Source organism: Schistocerca gregaria, chromosome 5 (genome assembly GCF_023897955.1).
Source record: "Schistocerca gregaria isolate iqSchGreg1 chromosome 5, iqSchGreg1.2, whole genome shotgun sequence".
Lineage (NCBI taxonomy): Eukaryota > Metazoa > Arthropoda > Insecta > Orthoptera > Acrididae > Schistocerca > Schistocerca gregaria.
The window spans coordinates 363343513-363359117 of NC_064924.1; the positions used below are offsets into that span (position 1 = coordinate 363343513).

The following is a 15605-nucleotide window of genomic DNA, read 5'->3' on the forward strand; positions in this document are numbered from 1 at the left end:
ATCATTTTTTTGTTGTAACAGTGTAATGAAATAAAAAAGTTTAGAAAAATATAAAGAAGCTAGGTATGTGGATCTAAGTGTGATAACCAGGTAAACGACTTACGGACATTCATGAACTTCATTTGAGTTATCTTCAGTGGTTTGCGAGAGTAAATCACCGCACATTCTCCCAGATTTGTAACTCCGAATAAAGCGGTGTGCCTCTGAAATTGATCTATAGTTTTTGACAATAGGTTGTCTCTATGTGAAAAAGAAGAAAATCATTTATAAATATATGTCTTGGAAAGAATGGTATGTAAAATGTTTGTAAGCTACATGTACTCAAGATTTCACGTTGTATGTGCAAAACGGTGACGATTCGGTAGTAAAATTTTTAATATCTCGTCGTGACTCTACAATATATGTTCAGAGTGTCTTAACACTGTTTCAATGCATCCTTGGCAATATCGGAGAGTCTATTATCATAACACTGTACAAATTGCTAGATTGTTGAAAATGATTTCATAAGTGAGAAAGAAGAAATATTAGGACGCAGAACCCGTCGGCCATCAAGTCATTCGGGACGAAGTGGAATTTCAAAACGGACAACAATAGCAAAACAGGACGACCGCGCTGTTCCCAACGCAACCGTAGCATCATTCAAATTTGTCGGTACAGGAGACTGTTGAAAACCCTTACGCGTGGCTCCTTGCGAAAGTGAATCAGGTGCCTTTTTTCCCAGACGGCCATGAAGGGTTGCTGAAGAATCATCTCATTAGCATTTCCTCTTGGACAAACTAAGAACTAGTAACAGAAATCATTTAGGTATGCTTCTGGTCACAATAGAGACTATGATTCTGTTCTCCCATTACTACAATTCCTATAGTACAAATGATTCTGGCTTACCATTGCAACATTGCCTGAAGTGCACTTATAGATGTAGAACGCTTGTCATTACGAAACCCGCGGAAAATTGTTCCTCTCAGAGCACAAAGAAGGCGATTATGGTCATGTTTATTAAAAGACTCTGACAGAAATGTAGGATACCAGCTGCTTCATTTACGGTTAAAAATTTTCCCTAAAATTTTGCAATGTGAAGGTATTTTACGGTCTTTTTAACCAGCCACACACCTCTCACACCCACAGGCTCATCTAAATGTGTTACGAGCACCCTTCCACTCTCACATGTCTAATATCACTCACTAATTCAAACAAATTCATTGTCATCATCTATTTGTGTCCCTCTATCACTGCCCCACTCTCACAGCCACAGTCTCCTTCACTCTGCGCTAATAATACTGTCTCCTTTCACTCTCACTTTCTCCATCTTGCTCTCCCTTACTGCTACCAACCCCACGGCTGCTGTTTTTTCTCACTGTCAATATTTCTGTCTCCCTCGCTGTCTGTCTCTTATTACCTCTGAATCTCACTCAATACCACTTTCTTCCACTCTTTATATCTATCTCACTGACATTGTCTCTTTTTTTCTAGCACTCTTCAGTCACTATCAACTGTATCCAAATGCTACTGTGTGCCTCTCCTTCTCTCACACTGCATTGTCTACTTCGCTGTTTCAACACCACAGCCACCGCCTACTACCTTAAAGTGATAAATACATTTCTATCTCCTACTCATTGCCAATGTCTCCTTCTCTCTGAGTGTCAGAGAGTGCCAAAATAATTGGGAAAATTTTTAAAGGTTGTGAGGAAGGTAGAATGAGCCATTTGGTACCACATTTTTAAGTCATTCTTTTAATAAACTGGTGCATATTCCCCTTTTGTGCTCCAACCCACTCGTTCCTTTCTTCACCCTCCTCATATGAAAATAGGCTAATGGGTCACAAAAATTTTGATAGTTTATTAATCTGAAACTGAAATAACGCAAAACCACCTAATTTTAAATTTCACAAGCATAAAAATTTTGCTTCAGTGCTATAACAAAATGAGGTTCCCAGAACTCTTCAGACGATAATGGAGGCACTTTAGAGCATATTTCTGTGTCGTACGTCACTTCATAAACTGTGTTTCTCCTTACACCGGCTTTGAAATGCGTATTTTACGTGTAGAAGCAGGATAACTTTGAAAATCTGTACCTCTGAACGGATAAAGATAACAACAAAATTATCAGTGTTATTTGATATCGGAATCTTAGGAGTATATCTTAGAAACTTCAGCCATTTGCTGCTCAAAGCCCTCTTGGAATCCTTGGCTCGATCTTGGTACTCAAAACAAATATTTTCGGGTTTTTAAGGAACCACCCGTGAACTAAATGGTGCCTAAAATTCCCCTAAGGCGCACCCTAGACCCCATGTAATGCAAAATGAACCAACCGATTAGCTCCATTAACGTAAGCTGGAGGAGGTATGGAAGTATGTAATATTCAAATTTCGACCTTATACTGTAAGGTATGGATGTGTACGCCAGCGCCCAAGGGAACCCCCCCCCCCCCCCCTCCCTCCCAATGCCTTTTTTTTCCACGCGGCATTGTGGAATATATTAGGTCGCATGTATACCGATCTTAATAAATGGTCAGTGTTCGGCATATGTATTTTATATCAGTAGCAGTGTTGGCATGGTATGTTTACACGTCTTTACACATGCAACTGCTAAACAAACCACCTTCGAAGACATGTTACTATCGCATTACCTAATTTTATTTAAATAGATGTCCTGTTTTCAGAGCGTTTACTTTTATTTGATATTATACTATTGTGGTAAGAGTAATAGCTGGAAACAAAGATATGTCACTGGTTTTCGGTGTCAGATCGTTGAGACCGAGTTTGCACTCACTCTGGAATGCAGCGAGTGGATGACCTTCGTGTAGTCTCGGAAAAACTTGTCACCCTCCTCCGTGCCGGCGATTTGGAGGCCGAACACGGAGCCGGCGGTCATGTCCAGCGTGCAGACGGCTAGCCGGCGCATGCTCTCCTTGTGGCAAGCCACCCCTTCCGCCCACAGCTGGCGTAGCCCGCCCACCAGCTTGTCAGCGGCGCGCTGCATTGACGCGTACTGTTGCTGCAGCCACTGCGCGTTGTACACGCGGCTCATCAACCTGCGCAGACAAGATAGGGACCGTAGATCAAGGTACACCGTTGCAGGCTAAGTTACACCACTCAGCGTACACAAATATCAACAGCAACTGAGGAATACGAGAGACCTCCCATGGGAACATAACACTTCCTTGTTGTTGCTGTAGCTGACCTCAGTCTGAAGACCTCTTAGTTGCAGCTCCACTCGTTAGACTAACCCGGAAAAGTCTGTTCATCTGTTGCAGCGTCAATGTACATCAACTTTTTCACAATGATCAGTTTTTTTTCTTTCATTTCCATGAAATACCTTTTCATTAGTTACGTGACTTACCCATCTACCCTTGAGTAGGTTTCTGAAACATCACATTTCAAAAACTTGCACCTCCATCTCGCTCCAAATGCTTATTGTACACGTTTCAGATCATATGTAAATATACATCCTAGACATACAGGGTGATTCAGCTGCTCCCACCACTGTCGTTTTATGCAGCACACAAAGTGATATCTCCGCTTCATGAACCGTGAACGAGATTTCTAAATTCAGTCACACGCTAGGCTTAAGTTATGAAACATACAGGAACATACAAGAACTTATTCTAGGATATTTAATTTTGTTAAAAAATTTAAATTGGATACGTTTCCGCTCTAGACTGTACTTTTCTAATTGTTCAAGTAGACCGTTGAATAGTGACCTTGAAAAGTGCTCCACTTACACACTCGGACCACACTCAGACCCCACCGGTTAGAATTTCGAACATGTTGTTCATGGTACGGCCTCCTTTTTTCGGTGGGGGGGGGGGGGGGGAGTCATCAGTCTTCTGACGGGTTTGATGCGGCCCACTACGAATTCCTCTCCTATGCCAACCTCTTCATCTCAGAGTAGCACCTGCAACCTACGTCCTCAGTCATTTGCTGGACGTATTCCAATCTTTGCCTCTACAGTTTTTGCCCACTACAGCTCCCTCTAGTACCATGGAAGTCATTCCCTGACGTTTAGCAGGTGTCCTGTCATCCTGTTCCTTCTCATTGTCAGTGTATTTCACATACTCCTTTCCTCTTCGATTTAGCACAGAAGCTCCTCATTCCTTACTGTATCAGCCCACCCAATTTTCAACATTCGTCTGTAGCACCACATCCCAAATGGTTCGATTCGCTTGTGTTCCGATTTTTCCACAGTCGATATCGCACTATCATACTATGACGTGTTGCAAACGTACAATCACAGAAATCTCTTCTTCAAATTAAGGCCCATGTTTGATGCCAGGAGATTCCTCTTGGGTAGGAATGCCCTTTTTGCCAGTTCTAGTGTGGTTTTTATGTCCTCCATGCTCCGTCCGTCATTTGCTATATTGCTGCCTATGTGGCAGAATTCCTTAACTTCATTTACGTCGTGACCTTCAGTCCAGATGTTAAGTTTGTCGCTACTACATTTCTTCTAGTTCTCATTTCTTTCGTCTTTCTTCGATTTACTGTCAGTCCACATCCTGTACTCAGTAGACTGTTCATTCCACCCAGCATATCCTGTAATTCATCTTCAATTTAATTTAGGATAGCAATGTCATCAGTGAATCGTGTCATTGACAGTCTTTCACCTTGAATTTTAATTCCTCTCCTGAACCTTGTTTTTATTTCCATCATTGCTTCTTCGATGTACAGATTGAACAGAAGGGGTGAAAGACACTCCAATTTTACTCCCTTTTTAATCAGAGAACTTATTACTCTCTGTTGGCTCTTGTACATATTGCATATTACTCGTGTCACCCTATAACTTAACGCTATTTTCCTCAGAATTTCGATCAATTTTATTTTCCATTTTTCTGAATATTATTCTCGTCAGCAACTAGGATGCATGAGCTGTTAAGCTGATTGTGTGACAATTCTCACACTTGACAGCTTTTGCAGTCTTCAGAATTGGGTGGATGATATTTTTCCGAAAATCATGTGGTAAGTTGCCAGACTCATACATTATACACTCCAACGTGAATAGTCGTTCTGTTGCCACTTCCCCCCGTGATTTTAGAAATTCTGGTGGAATGTTGTCTATCCCTTCTGCCTTATTTGACCTTAACTCCTCCAAAGCTCGCTTAAAATCTGATTCTAATATCGGATCCCCTATCTCTTCTACACTCCTGGAAATGGAAAAAAGAACACATTGACACCGGTGTGTCAGACCCACCATATTTTCTCCGGACACTGCGAGAGGGCTGTACAAGCAATGATCACACGCACGGCACAGCGGACACACCAGGAACCGCGGTGTTGGCCGTCGAATGGCGCTAGCTGCGCAGCATTTGTGCACCGCCGCCGTTAGTGTCAGCCAGTTTGCCGTGGCATACGGAGCTCCATCGCAGTCTTTAACACTGGTAGCATGCCGCGACAGCGTGGACGTGAACCGTATGTGCAGTTGACCGACTTTGAGGGAGAGCGTATAGTGGGCATGCGGGAGGCCGGGTGGACGTACCGCCGAATTGCTCAACACGTGGGGCGTGAGGTCTCCACAGTACATCGATGTTGTCGTCAGTGGTCGGCGGAAGGTGCACGTGCCCGTCGACCTGGGACCGGACCGCAGCGACGCACGGATGCACGCCAAGACCGTAGGATCCTACGCAGTGCCGTAGGGGACCGCACCGCCACTTCCCAGCAAATTAGGGACACTGTTGCTCCTGGGGTATCGGCGAGGACCATTTGCAACCGTCTCCATGAAGCTGGGCTACGGTCCCGCACACCGTTAGGCCGTCTTCCGCTCACGCCCCAACATCGTGCAGCCCGCCTCCAGTGGTGTCGCGACAGGCGTGAATGTAGGGACGAATGGAGACGTGTAGTCTTCAGCGATGAGAGTCGCTTCTGCCTTGGTGCCAATGATGGTCGTATGCGTGTTTGGCGCCGTGCAGGTGAGCGCGACAATCAGGACTGCATACGACCGACGCACACAGGGCCAATACCCGGCATCACTGAATAGTGCGCGGTACATCCAAACCGTCATCGAACCCATCGTTCTACCATTCCTAGACCGGCAAGGGAACTTGCTGTTCCAACAGGACAATGTATCCCGTGCCACCCAACGTGCTCTAGAAGGTGTAAGTCAACTACCCTGGCCAGCAAGATCTCCGGATCTGTCCCCCATTGAGCATGTTTGGGACTGGATGAAGCGTCGTCTCACGCGGTCTGCACGTCCAGCACGAACGCTGGTCCAACTGAGGCGCCAGGTGGAAATGGCATGGCAAGCCGTTCCACAGGACTACATCCAGCATCTCTACGATCGTCTCCATGGGAGAATAGCAGCCTGCATTGCTGCGAAAGGTGTATATACACTGTACTAGTGCCGACATTGTGCATGCTCTGTTGCCTGTGTCTATGTGCCTGTGGTTTTGTCAGTGTGATCATGTGATGTATCTGACCCCAGGAATGTGTCAATAAAGTTTCCCCTTCCTGGGACAATGAATTCACGCTGTTCTTATTTCAATTTCCAGGAGTGTAGATCGACTCCTGTTTCTTTTTCTATCACATCCAACAAATCTTACCCCTCATACGGGCCTTCAATGCACCCTTCCCACCTATCCACTCTTTACTGTGCAATTAACAGCAGAATTTCCGTTGTACTTTTAACGTTACCACCCTTGCTTTTAATTTAATCGAAGATTGCCTTAACTTCCATATATGCTGAGTTAGTCTTTCCGACAGTCATTTTTTCGATTTATTTACATTTTTCATCACGAATTTTCGTCTTAGGTTTCCTGTACTTCCTATTTGTTTCATTTATCAGCGACTTGTATTTCTGTGTTCCTGAATTTCCCTAAACATTTTTATACTTCCTTGTTTCATCAATCAACTGAAGTATTTCTTCTGTTAACATGGTTTCTTCGCAGTTACCTTCTTTGTACCTATATTTCTCATTCCAACTTACGTGACTGCCCTTTTTAGCGATCTCTATTCCTCTACAACTGTATCGCCTACTGAGATAATCCTTTGTGCCGTAACTGTAGTCTTAGAGAACTTCAAGCGTATCCCGTCATTCCTTAGTACTTCCATATCACACTCCTTTGAGTATTGATTCTTCCTGACTAATCTCTTAAATTTATGTCTACTCTTATTGACTGCTACATTATGGTCTAGGTCTATATAGGCTACTGGGTATGCCTTACAATCCGGTATCTGTTTTAATTATCTCTGTCTGACCATAACGTTATCTAACTGAAATCTTCTCGCATCACCCGCCCTTAACCAAGAAACCGCCTCCTCTTGTGATTATTTCTCCTCTCTCTTTTGTTGACTCAAGCCCACATTCTCCTCTTTGTCATACATCTGCATTACAATCCTCCACTATGAGATTTTCATCTCCCTTTACGTATTGTGTTCCCCTTTCAATATCCTCAACTAATCTCTCTCTCTCTCTCTTCAACTTCACCTTGCTACGTCAGCATACCTGAACTATCGTCGTCGGTGTGGGTTTGCTGCCGATTGTGATACGAACAACCCTATCACTGAATTTCTCACAGTAATTCACTCTCTACCCTCCTTCCTCTCCATAAGGAACCTTACTACCGTTGTATCATATTCCGTTGCTGTTCATTTTATCCTATACTGATGTAATAAGTAATCCTTGTTTTCTTCCCATTTAACTTCACTGACCCTTACTACATCTAGGCTGAGCCTTTGCATTTTCCTTTTCAGATTTTCTACATTCCCCATCACGTTCAGACTTTTGACATTCCACGCGCCGATTCGTAGAAGGTTATCCTTTCGTTGGTTATTAACGCTTTACTCATGGTGACCTCCCCCTTGGCAGTCTCCTTCCGGTGATCCGTATGGGAGACTATCCCGGAATCTTTTACCAATAGAGAGATCATCATGACACTTTTTCAGGCCAAATGTCCAGTAGATACACGTTATGTGTCTTTAATGCTGTGGTTTACATTGCCTTCTACATCCTCATGCCACTAATCATTGCTGATTCTTCCGCCCTAAGGGGCAGTTTGCAGCCAAGAACAAGAGAGTGCCTTGAATGTATAGGCACTCTTCCGTCCTCTATGACGAGGCCTTTTGCGGAGTGAGGTTGTCTTCTTATGCCGTAAATCTTCGGTCGCCAGTGCTGATTATAAGTCATAATTTAAGATGTGACAGGTTTCGAATTGGGGGACCGAGGACGTTTCGATTACTAATCAAAGACGCTACCCTTAACAACGGATGTGCTCTTGCTCCTGCGTCAGTGCAAACATTTGCGATTACACGAATTATTTCCCACATTCGACTTTTTTTTCTTCATTGACTGGTTTTTTACACCACTGGCTTAATAGAGGACTTAAAATTGTAAAATTTACATTTGTGAATATTTCACCTAAAAATTTTGTGAATTTTATCAACTTATAATAAACAATTATACAGTTGTATTCGTCGTGCTACGAACTACATACAAAAAATACTATCTGATGAAAGATAGCGTGGAGATGCGTTGTAAGGTCACTTTTATACGTTATTCTTCAACATCGCGGAAACCGTGGCCTCCAGTGAAAACGTTTCTCGCTAGAAAATTTAACTGTATTACATTTTTTTTAGATATAGTTCCCGTTCATTTCGCCTGTAGGACTAATTGTTTGCGTGTAGCAATTGATAGAATACGAAAATCTCACCCGTGGTTTATAAACTCAGATATAACATTGCGTGCTGCAAAAAATTACATCAGTATGGGCGGCTTAAGCACTCTCTATAACTTAAAAAAATACATCTTAACATTTCAACTTGTATTCGATGTTTCTGCACAGCTTTAAAAAATGAAATGCAGTATGGCATTTTTGTCTAGAAAATCCAACGGGGTAGTTTTTGCTACTTACTCTGAAAGGTTGATCGTCTGAATACATTGGTCCCTTTACTTCGGATATATAGTTGCATGTGTATTTGTGGAGGCTAGTTGAGCGTGATGGAAGCTTGTATCGTGTTTGCGTTCTATGATGATAAGAGTAGCGAGGGAGTGAACCCGGTGCCGGAACACAGCTCTCTCCTCTCGAATAGCACCAAGAGGGGTGGGCTTTTGGAGGATGGGTCGGTGATGGAAACGTGCACAAGTAAGCCAAAATGGTTAAGGAAACCGTTTTCGATAGATGGGAAACTCAGGTCCGGCACATATTCTCATGTGTGACCAATAGATATGATTTGCATGGTGAATTTAGTTAATGTCAAAAATATTTGCAATTGCGACAGAACTTTCGTACCATGTGGGCCGCCAAGCTTAACGTCCCCATCCGATGGATGGATCAAAAATTATCACCCGACCTCATTTCATGAGTCACTGAAGAGTGGCATAGATCTAGGACACTGGTGTAAAGTTTGGTGATAATGAACTTTACCCCACCTCCCGATCTCCACTCGCCAGCCAAATACTGACTGTGAAAATTTCCGTAATTAACAGGAGTCAAACCGGCAGTCGAGGCCCACCGTTCAGACGTGCTTTAGCGACCTCGATTACGGAGACCGGTTCTGCGTCTGTTTCATGTCCTTTGACTCTTATATCTAGTTCCGGTTTCTATGCTAGTTGTAGACAATGTTTCGCTCCCTGTATATCATCCCTGTCACCTTCAGAATCTCAGAGTGTACCCAGATCGAGATCGTGAAACGCTTTCCGTAAATCAGTAACTATAGGTTTCCTTTATTCAGTCTACTATGTTAGATAGGTCGTTTGATAAGTACTGTCTCTCCATTTCTTCTGGAAACAATTCTAATATTCTCCGACTTCAGCTTCTAAGAGTCTTCCCACTCTTATGTAAATGATATATGTTACTATTTTGGAGCCATGATTTATTAAACAATTTGTTCCACAGTATTCACACCTGTCAGCGTACGTCGTGTTTAGTATTTGAATTGTTATACTCTCCTTGAAATCTAAGTGTATCTCGCCTGTGTCAGATGTCTACTTGGTGCTTATAATTACAAAATACACTCATATCACTTGACAGCCTACCGCGAACCGGCAATATTGGTGAATAAGCGAGTGGACTGCATGCTCTGTGACACATGTGTCATGTAGTTGCTAACTTCTCGGTGTACCATTCAGCTTCGTCTGCATCTCCCTGTATCCTAAGTTAAGTTTATAACTGTGTTCACAAGCAGTTTCTAAGTCAACGAAGTCGTGATAAAATCGCTGTAACGGAAACTGTATACGAAATAAATGACGCTGCTTATGATCACCTCATGTCACCAAGTTTGAAGTTTCTTCTGGATATTACCAGGGCAGACTCCCGACTCATGGTGATTTGTGGAAAGTCATATTGCATAACAACTGCTAAGGGGTATTAAAAATGGCACTGATATTTTGTTAACACACATGTAGTACATCGATGGGCCATACTAATGCTTCTAGAAAGTGCTGATTTTATTCGTGCTAAATCGAAGCAGTTCGACGTGGTGGTAGGACATGTGGTATTAACGAACAGATAGTATATATCTGCGTCTCACTCGATGACAAGTGAAATGAAGTTCCGCTGCCTCAAAGATTTTTATCCGATGGGTGCGAGATGATGTAACCCTTTCGAGAAAATACTCTTTGTGGGTCATCCACGACTGTTTCTAAAATTGCTCATGATTAACAGATCGCACCAGTCGCAAATCACAGATTCTTTATTTCGATCAAATCATACATTCGGCCCATCAGCTGGCGTTACAAAAAAAATGTAATTGAGATAGCTACTATATTAAATAAATTAACATTGAAAAATCCAACACAAACGTGAACATCAGGTCCTGAAGTGACTCCCTACAGAGAAAATCGTACCGCTCATGTAAAAGATCCCACAAATTTACCATGTAACAAGCAAGATCCCTCACTGGTAAGCCATGGAAATATTCTAAGGGTCAACCAGTACCACACCTGGTAAACAGTGCCAAACCGAAGAAATCATAAATGGATCACCAAATACTCCCTCATTGTAAGACTAATGTAACCTAGGAAGCAACTGAGAACGGCCAGACATATAGCATAGGGTTAAGAAAGTAAAACGAAGACGTAAACGCCATATAATACCAATTTGTGAATTTCATATGTAGCTTATCATGTAAGAGCCCAGCCTGCTCATGTCGTGGACGTCTGGCGAGGCTGGTCAAGAGTCTGACGAACGAACTGCCATGAAGCACCTCAGTAAAGATACACGTCGGAGAGTGGCCGCCGCCAGAACTAATGCCAATGCCGAAAGCGGGAGGTACAACCGAAGAAACTCTCGCGAACAACAGGGTAAAACCACCAAGTTTTCTCCCAAACGCCAACGGCTGCTGATAGCAGTAAAACCATATTTCTGTATGAATGCTATAAACAAAGACAGGCCTGGTACAGAGCAAACAATAAAAACAGGACATGTAATGTATAACGCATATGTCACAAATAAAAGCAATGAAACTTCAGTTGTTGTTGTTGTGTGGTCTTCAGTCTTGAGACTGATTTGATGCAGCTCTCCATGCTACTCTATCCTGTGCTAGCTTCTTCATCTCCCAGTACCTACTGTAATCTAAAACCCTCTGAATCTGCCTAGTGTGTTCATCTCTTGATCTCCCTCTACGATTTTTACGCTTCACGCTGCCCTCCAATACTAAGTTGGTGTTCCCTGGCTGGCCCAGAACATGTCCTGCCAACCGATCCCTTCTTCTAGTCAAGTTGTGCTACAAACTCCTCTTCTTCCCAATTCTATTCAATACCTCATCATTAGTTATGTGATCTACCCGTCTAATCTTCAGCATTCTTCTGTTGCACCACATTTCGAAAGCTTCTATTCTCTTCTTGAGCTAACCAGTTATCCTCCACGTTTCAGTTCCAAACATGGCTACACTCCATACAAATACTTTCAGAAACGACTTCCTGACAATTAAATATATACTCGATGTTAACAAATTCCTCTTCATCAGAAACGCTTTCCTTGCCTTTGCCAGTCTACATTTTATCTCCCCTCCACTTCGACTATTATCAGTTATTTTGCTCCCTAAATAGCGAAACTCATTTACTACTTTAAGTGTCTGATTTCCTAATCTAATAACAGAAGCATCGCCCGATTTAATTCGACTATATTCCATTATCCTAGTTTTGCTTTTATTGATGTTCATCTCATATTCTCCTTTCAAGACACTGTCCATTCCGTTCAACTGCTCATCCAAGTCCGTTGCTGTCTCTGACAGAATTACAATGTCATCGGCGAACATCAAACTTTCTCTTTCTTCATCATGGATTTTAACACCTACTCCGAATTTTTGTTTTGTTTCCTTTACGTCTTGGTCAATATACACATTGAGTAACCTTGGGGATAGGCTACAACCCTGTCTCACTCCCTTCCCAACCACTGCTTCCCTTTCATGCCCCTCGACTCCTATAACTGCCATCTGGTTTCTGTACAACTTTTCGCTCATGGAATTTACCCCTTCCTCCGTCAGAATTTGAAAGGGAGTATCCCAGTCAACATAGACAAATGCTTTCTCTAAGTCTAGAAACGCTTGAAACGTAGGTTTGCTTTTCTTAAACCTATTTTCTAAGATACTTCAGTATAAAATACAAAAGAGATCAATCCGACTTAACAAAAATTGATCATCGTACTGCAGATATGCCAATTACATAGAGTATGGCACAATAAGAATACAAGGTCATGGATGCATATAATGTGATTCTACGTATAAGGTAACCTACATAAACATGGTACACAAAGTCTTCAGTATCGGAAAAGTCAGCGTGGTTGCTAAACACCAAAATACGAATTGGTTGGTTGCTTAATTGAAAGGGATGGTATCAAGCAGCGAGGCCATCGGGCCCATAAGATTAGTGAAGGATCTGGAAGGAAGTCGGCCGTGCCCTTTCGAAGGAACCATCCTAGCATTTGCCAGAAGCGATCAAGGAAACCCTAAATCAGGATGGCTGAATGCGGGTTTGAAGCGTTGTCCTCTCGAATGCGAGTTCAGTGTGCTAACTGCACCACCTCGCTCACCAAAATATATACTGAACATATACATAGTTGCAGAGTTACACAGAGTTGCAGAGGTGCACAATATATACATAACGGACTAACAGTACATAGCGTGCAAATCTATTGAAACTATTATTATTAATTATTATAATATTTTTATTGAATCTGTCCCTCAAAACAACATGCAAGACCTCGCAGATGATACGACAATGGACTAATAAATGAGTAGAATAGAGGACAACTCTCTCACTTCAGAAAGAGCAACATCAGCAGCAGTCCCTTTCGTTTATGAAGAGATGTTATCAGAGGTCCTCACTGGATCAGAACCTATGAGGAACGATTAATTAAGAGAACCCAAAGGTTGACAGACGAAGATTGGAAGAATCTCGCTCACTTGAGAAAGTTTCACGAAATCCGCCAGCCCAATGGGGCCTTCGTCAGCCTAAAACTGATAAGTAGTGTTCATGCAGGCACTGTGGGGAAGTTCGTTATACAGCTTATAAGAGCTCTGTCGTGAAAGAGACGATGTTTTAGGAACGGTGCTACCTCGTTCGACGGTTAGGAGGCAAATCTCTATTGAAGTGCGGCTGGTCTTACAACTTGCATGCGAGAATGGGGACCATGGTGACGGCTGTTATTTTTGAAATTACCTCTGCTGCTTGTGACTGAGTTAAATGCTTTAAAATGTCTGTTCTTTCTAAATAAATTCCTTTTATAAAAACTGAAAATTTAGTGACTTCAAATCACGTCTTAGGTAGTTTCTTTCCCTCAGTAACACTTCACGTACAATACGATTGTCATACACTTGTGACATTGTTACGCTTGACAGAACATGACACGAACTTAAATACATGACTTTCCTTACGGTATCCAAGCCGTGGCATGTTTCGGGTAGCTGTCGCTTGCCTAAGGAGGCTACATTCACTTGTTGTGCAGCACACGGCACAGCAGGTGACGTTGGAGACGCTTCGGCGCACATCCGGTTTCGACTCCACAAGTATCTTTGTTTGAATGACGTTTCACAAAGCTTCTCCTTAATCTCAACTGTATTACGCAGCTGTAGCTGCCACAGAGAATAGTAATGTGCCTCTCAACGAAAGATCTCATGCTTAATCACTCGGTTCCATGGCCAGTCATGACTGGTGTAGCACAAAAGGCCATTATGTACAACGGTAGTTGTGTACAGTCCGTTCCTTTTCAGCCACTACAGCAACAGCCTAAATGCAACGGGTATAATTCATAACGTGACACTAATAAAAGATAATTCAGAATTACACATTCGCCTCCGTAACTCTTTAATTAAAGGTGGACAAAGCTGTCAATACATGCTAATACTGGTAAAATAAGATCCGTGCAACAGAAATTTATCTTCACATTGCATCGGAATCGGCAAACGAAAGATCATCGTTACTTCGTATTCGCATTTACAGATTCAGAAATTGGGAATGATTTGAGTACTCTGTAGCATACCCGTTCTCCTAGCTGTTGCTCGACTACGGCGAGTAAGGTCCGTGCCTCGGCCTTCAGAAGGAAGGCCAACCGCTTTCCAAATTGTCAGCCCCAAGGATGACTTGGCCACACGCTTTCGACTGCCGGCACTTGTTTTGTGCCTATAAATTTTTTAGCACTGATCCACTTTCTCAACTAAGCGTGATGGGAAAACATGTGTAATTTTCCTCAAAGTGTCTCATCAAATTCTGAGAGCAGTTGGTATGGACTGGATTTAAAATTCACGACTTGCTTTTACCGCAGTCATAAGTCGGCGAGATGGTTCTAACTTCGTTGTCATAATTTATTGTGGAATCGTTAATTATGTTTTCCATTTTCTACGAATTTGAAATGTCGGCAAGATAACGACAAGAAACGCACTTCATAAATGGTTATATTAAACAGTTCATTGACGGCTCCCATGTAGTGTTCATTGTAGCAACTTCCTTTCCATCTTCTTGATTGTTCTAATGTTACAAGAATCTTTGACTAAGGTTGGAAAAATATATGAGAAATGGGTTTGGGATGGCTGAAAAGAAGATTACTGTCTTATTTATTTTAACTCCTCTGTATGCAGATCTCAATATACCATTGTCTCCTTCGGCCTGTCACTGATACCACTCCCAGCTTATTTAAGAAAAAACCGTCAGCCTCCATCTCATCCTCAGTTACTTCGGGATTCTAAACATACTATTGCGGGCACAAAATCATTTTTATGTTCTCATATTTCTTATAATTTTTTTCACATAGCAATTGTTGTACCAGAATTAATTCTCTGGTATCTTTATTTAACTTTAAGTGAATATGTGAAATGGAGTGCCAGTCATTAAAACAAAGGCGTTTTTCGTTGCGACGGGATCTTCTCATGAAATTTCAATCACCAGTTTTATCCTCCGATTGCTAAAACATTCTGTTGGCACCAACCTACATAGGAAGAAATGATCATCACGATAGAATAAGATCAATCTGGGCTCGCACAGAAAAATTTAAGTGCTTGTTTTTCCCGCACACCGTTAGAAAGTGAAACAGTAGAGAGAAAGCTTGATGGTGGTTCATTGAACCCTCTGCACAGGCACTTAATTGTGAATAGCAGAGTAATCACGTAGATGTAGATGTTAAGTCAGATTAACTATTATCTCAAATATATTCCGATTTTTTTTTGTTTTTGCTGAGATATATTGCAA

The 15605-nt window shown here is 42.2% G+C and overlaps 1 protein-coding gene across 1 annotated transcript in view; it reads right to left on the reverse strand.

Annotated features, from left to right (window-relative positions):
* The window catches only part of LOC126272939 (cytochrome P450 4V2-like), a 359260-nt gene that overhangs the window by 30299 nt on the left and 313356 nt on the right, over nucleotides 1-15605 (reverse strand). Inside the window, exon 4 of the mRNA XM_049976237.1 lies at nucleotides 2769-3030. Within this exon, the coding sequence (XP_049832194.1) occupies nucleotides 2769-3030 (262 nt within the window). The remainder of the gene's footprint in view (nucleotides 1-2768; nucleotides 3031-15605) is intronic.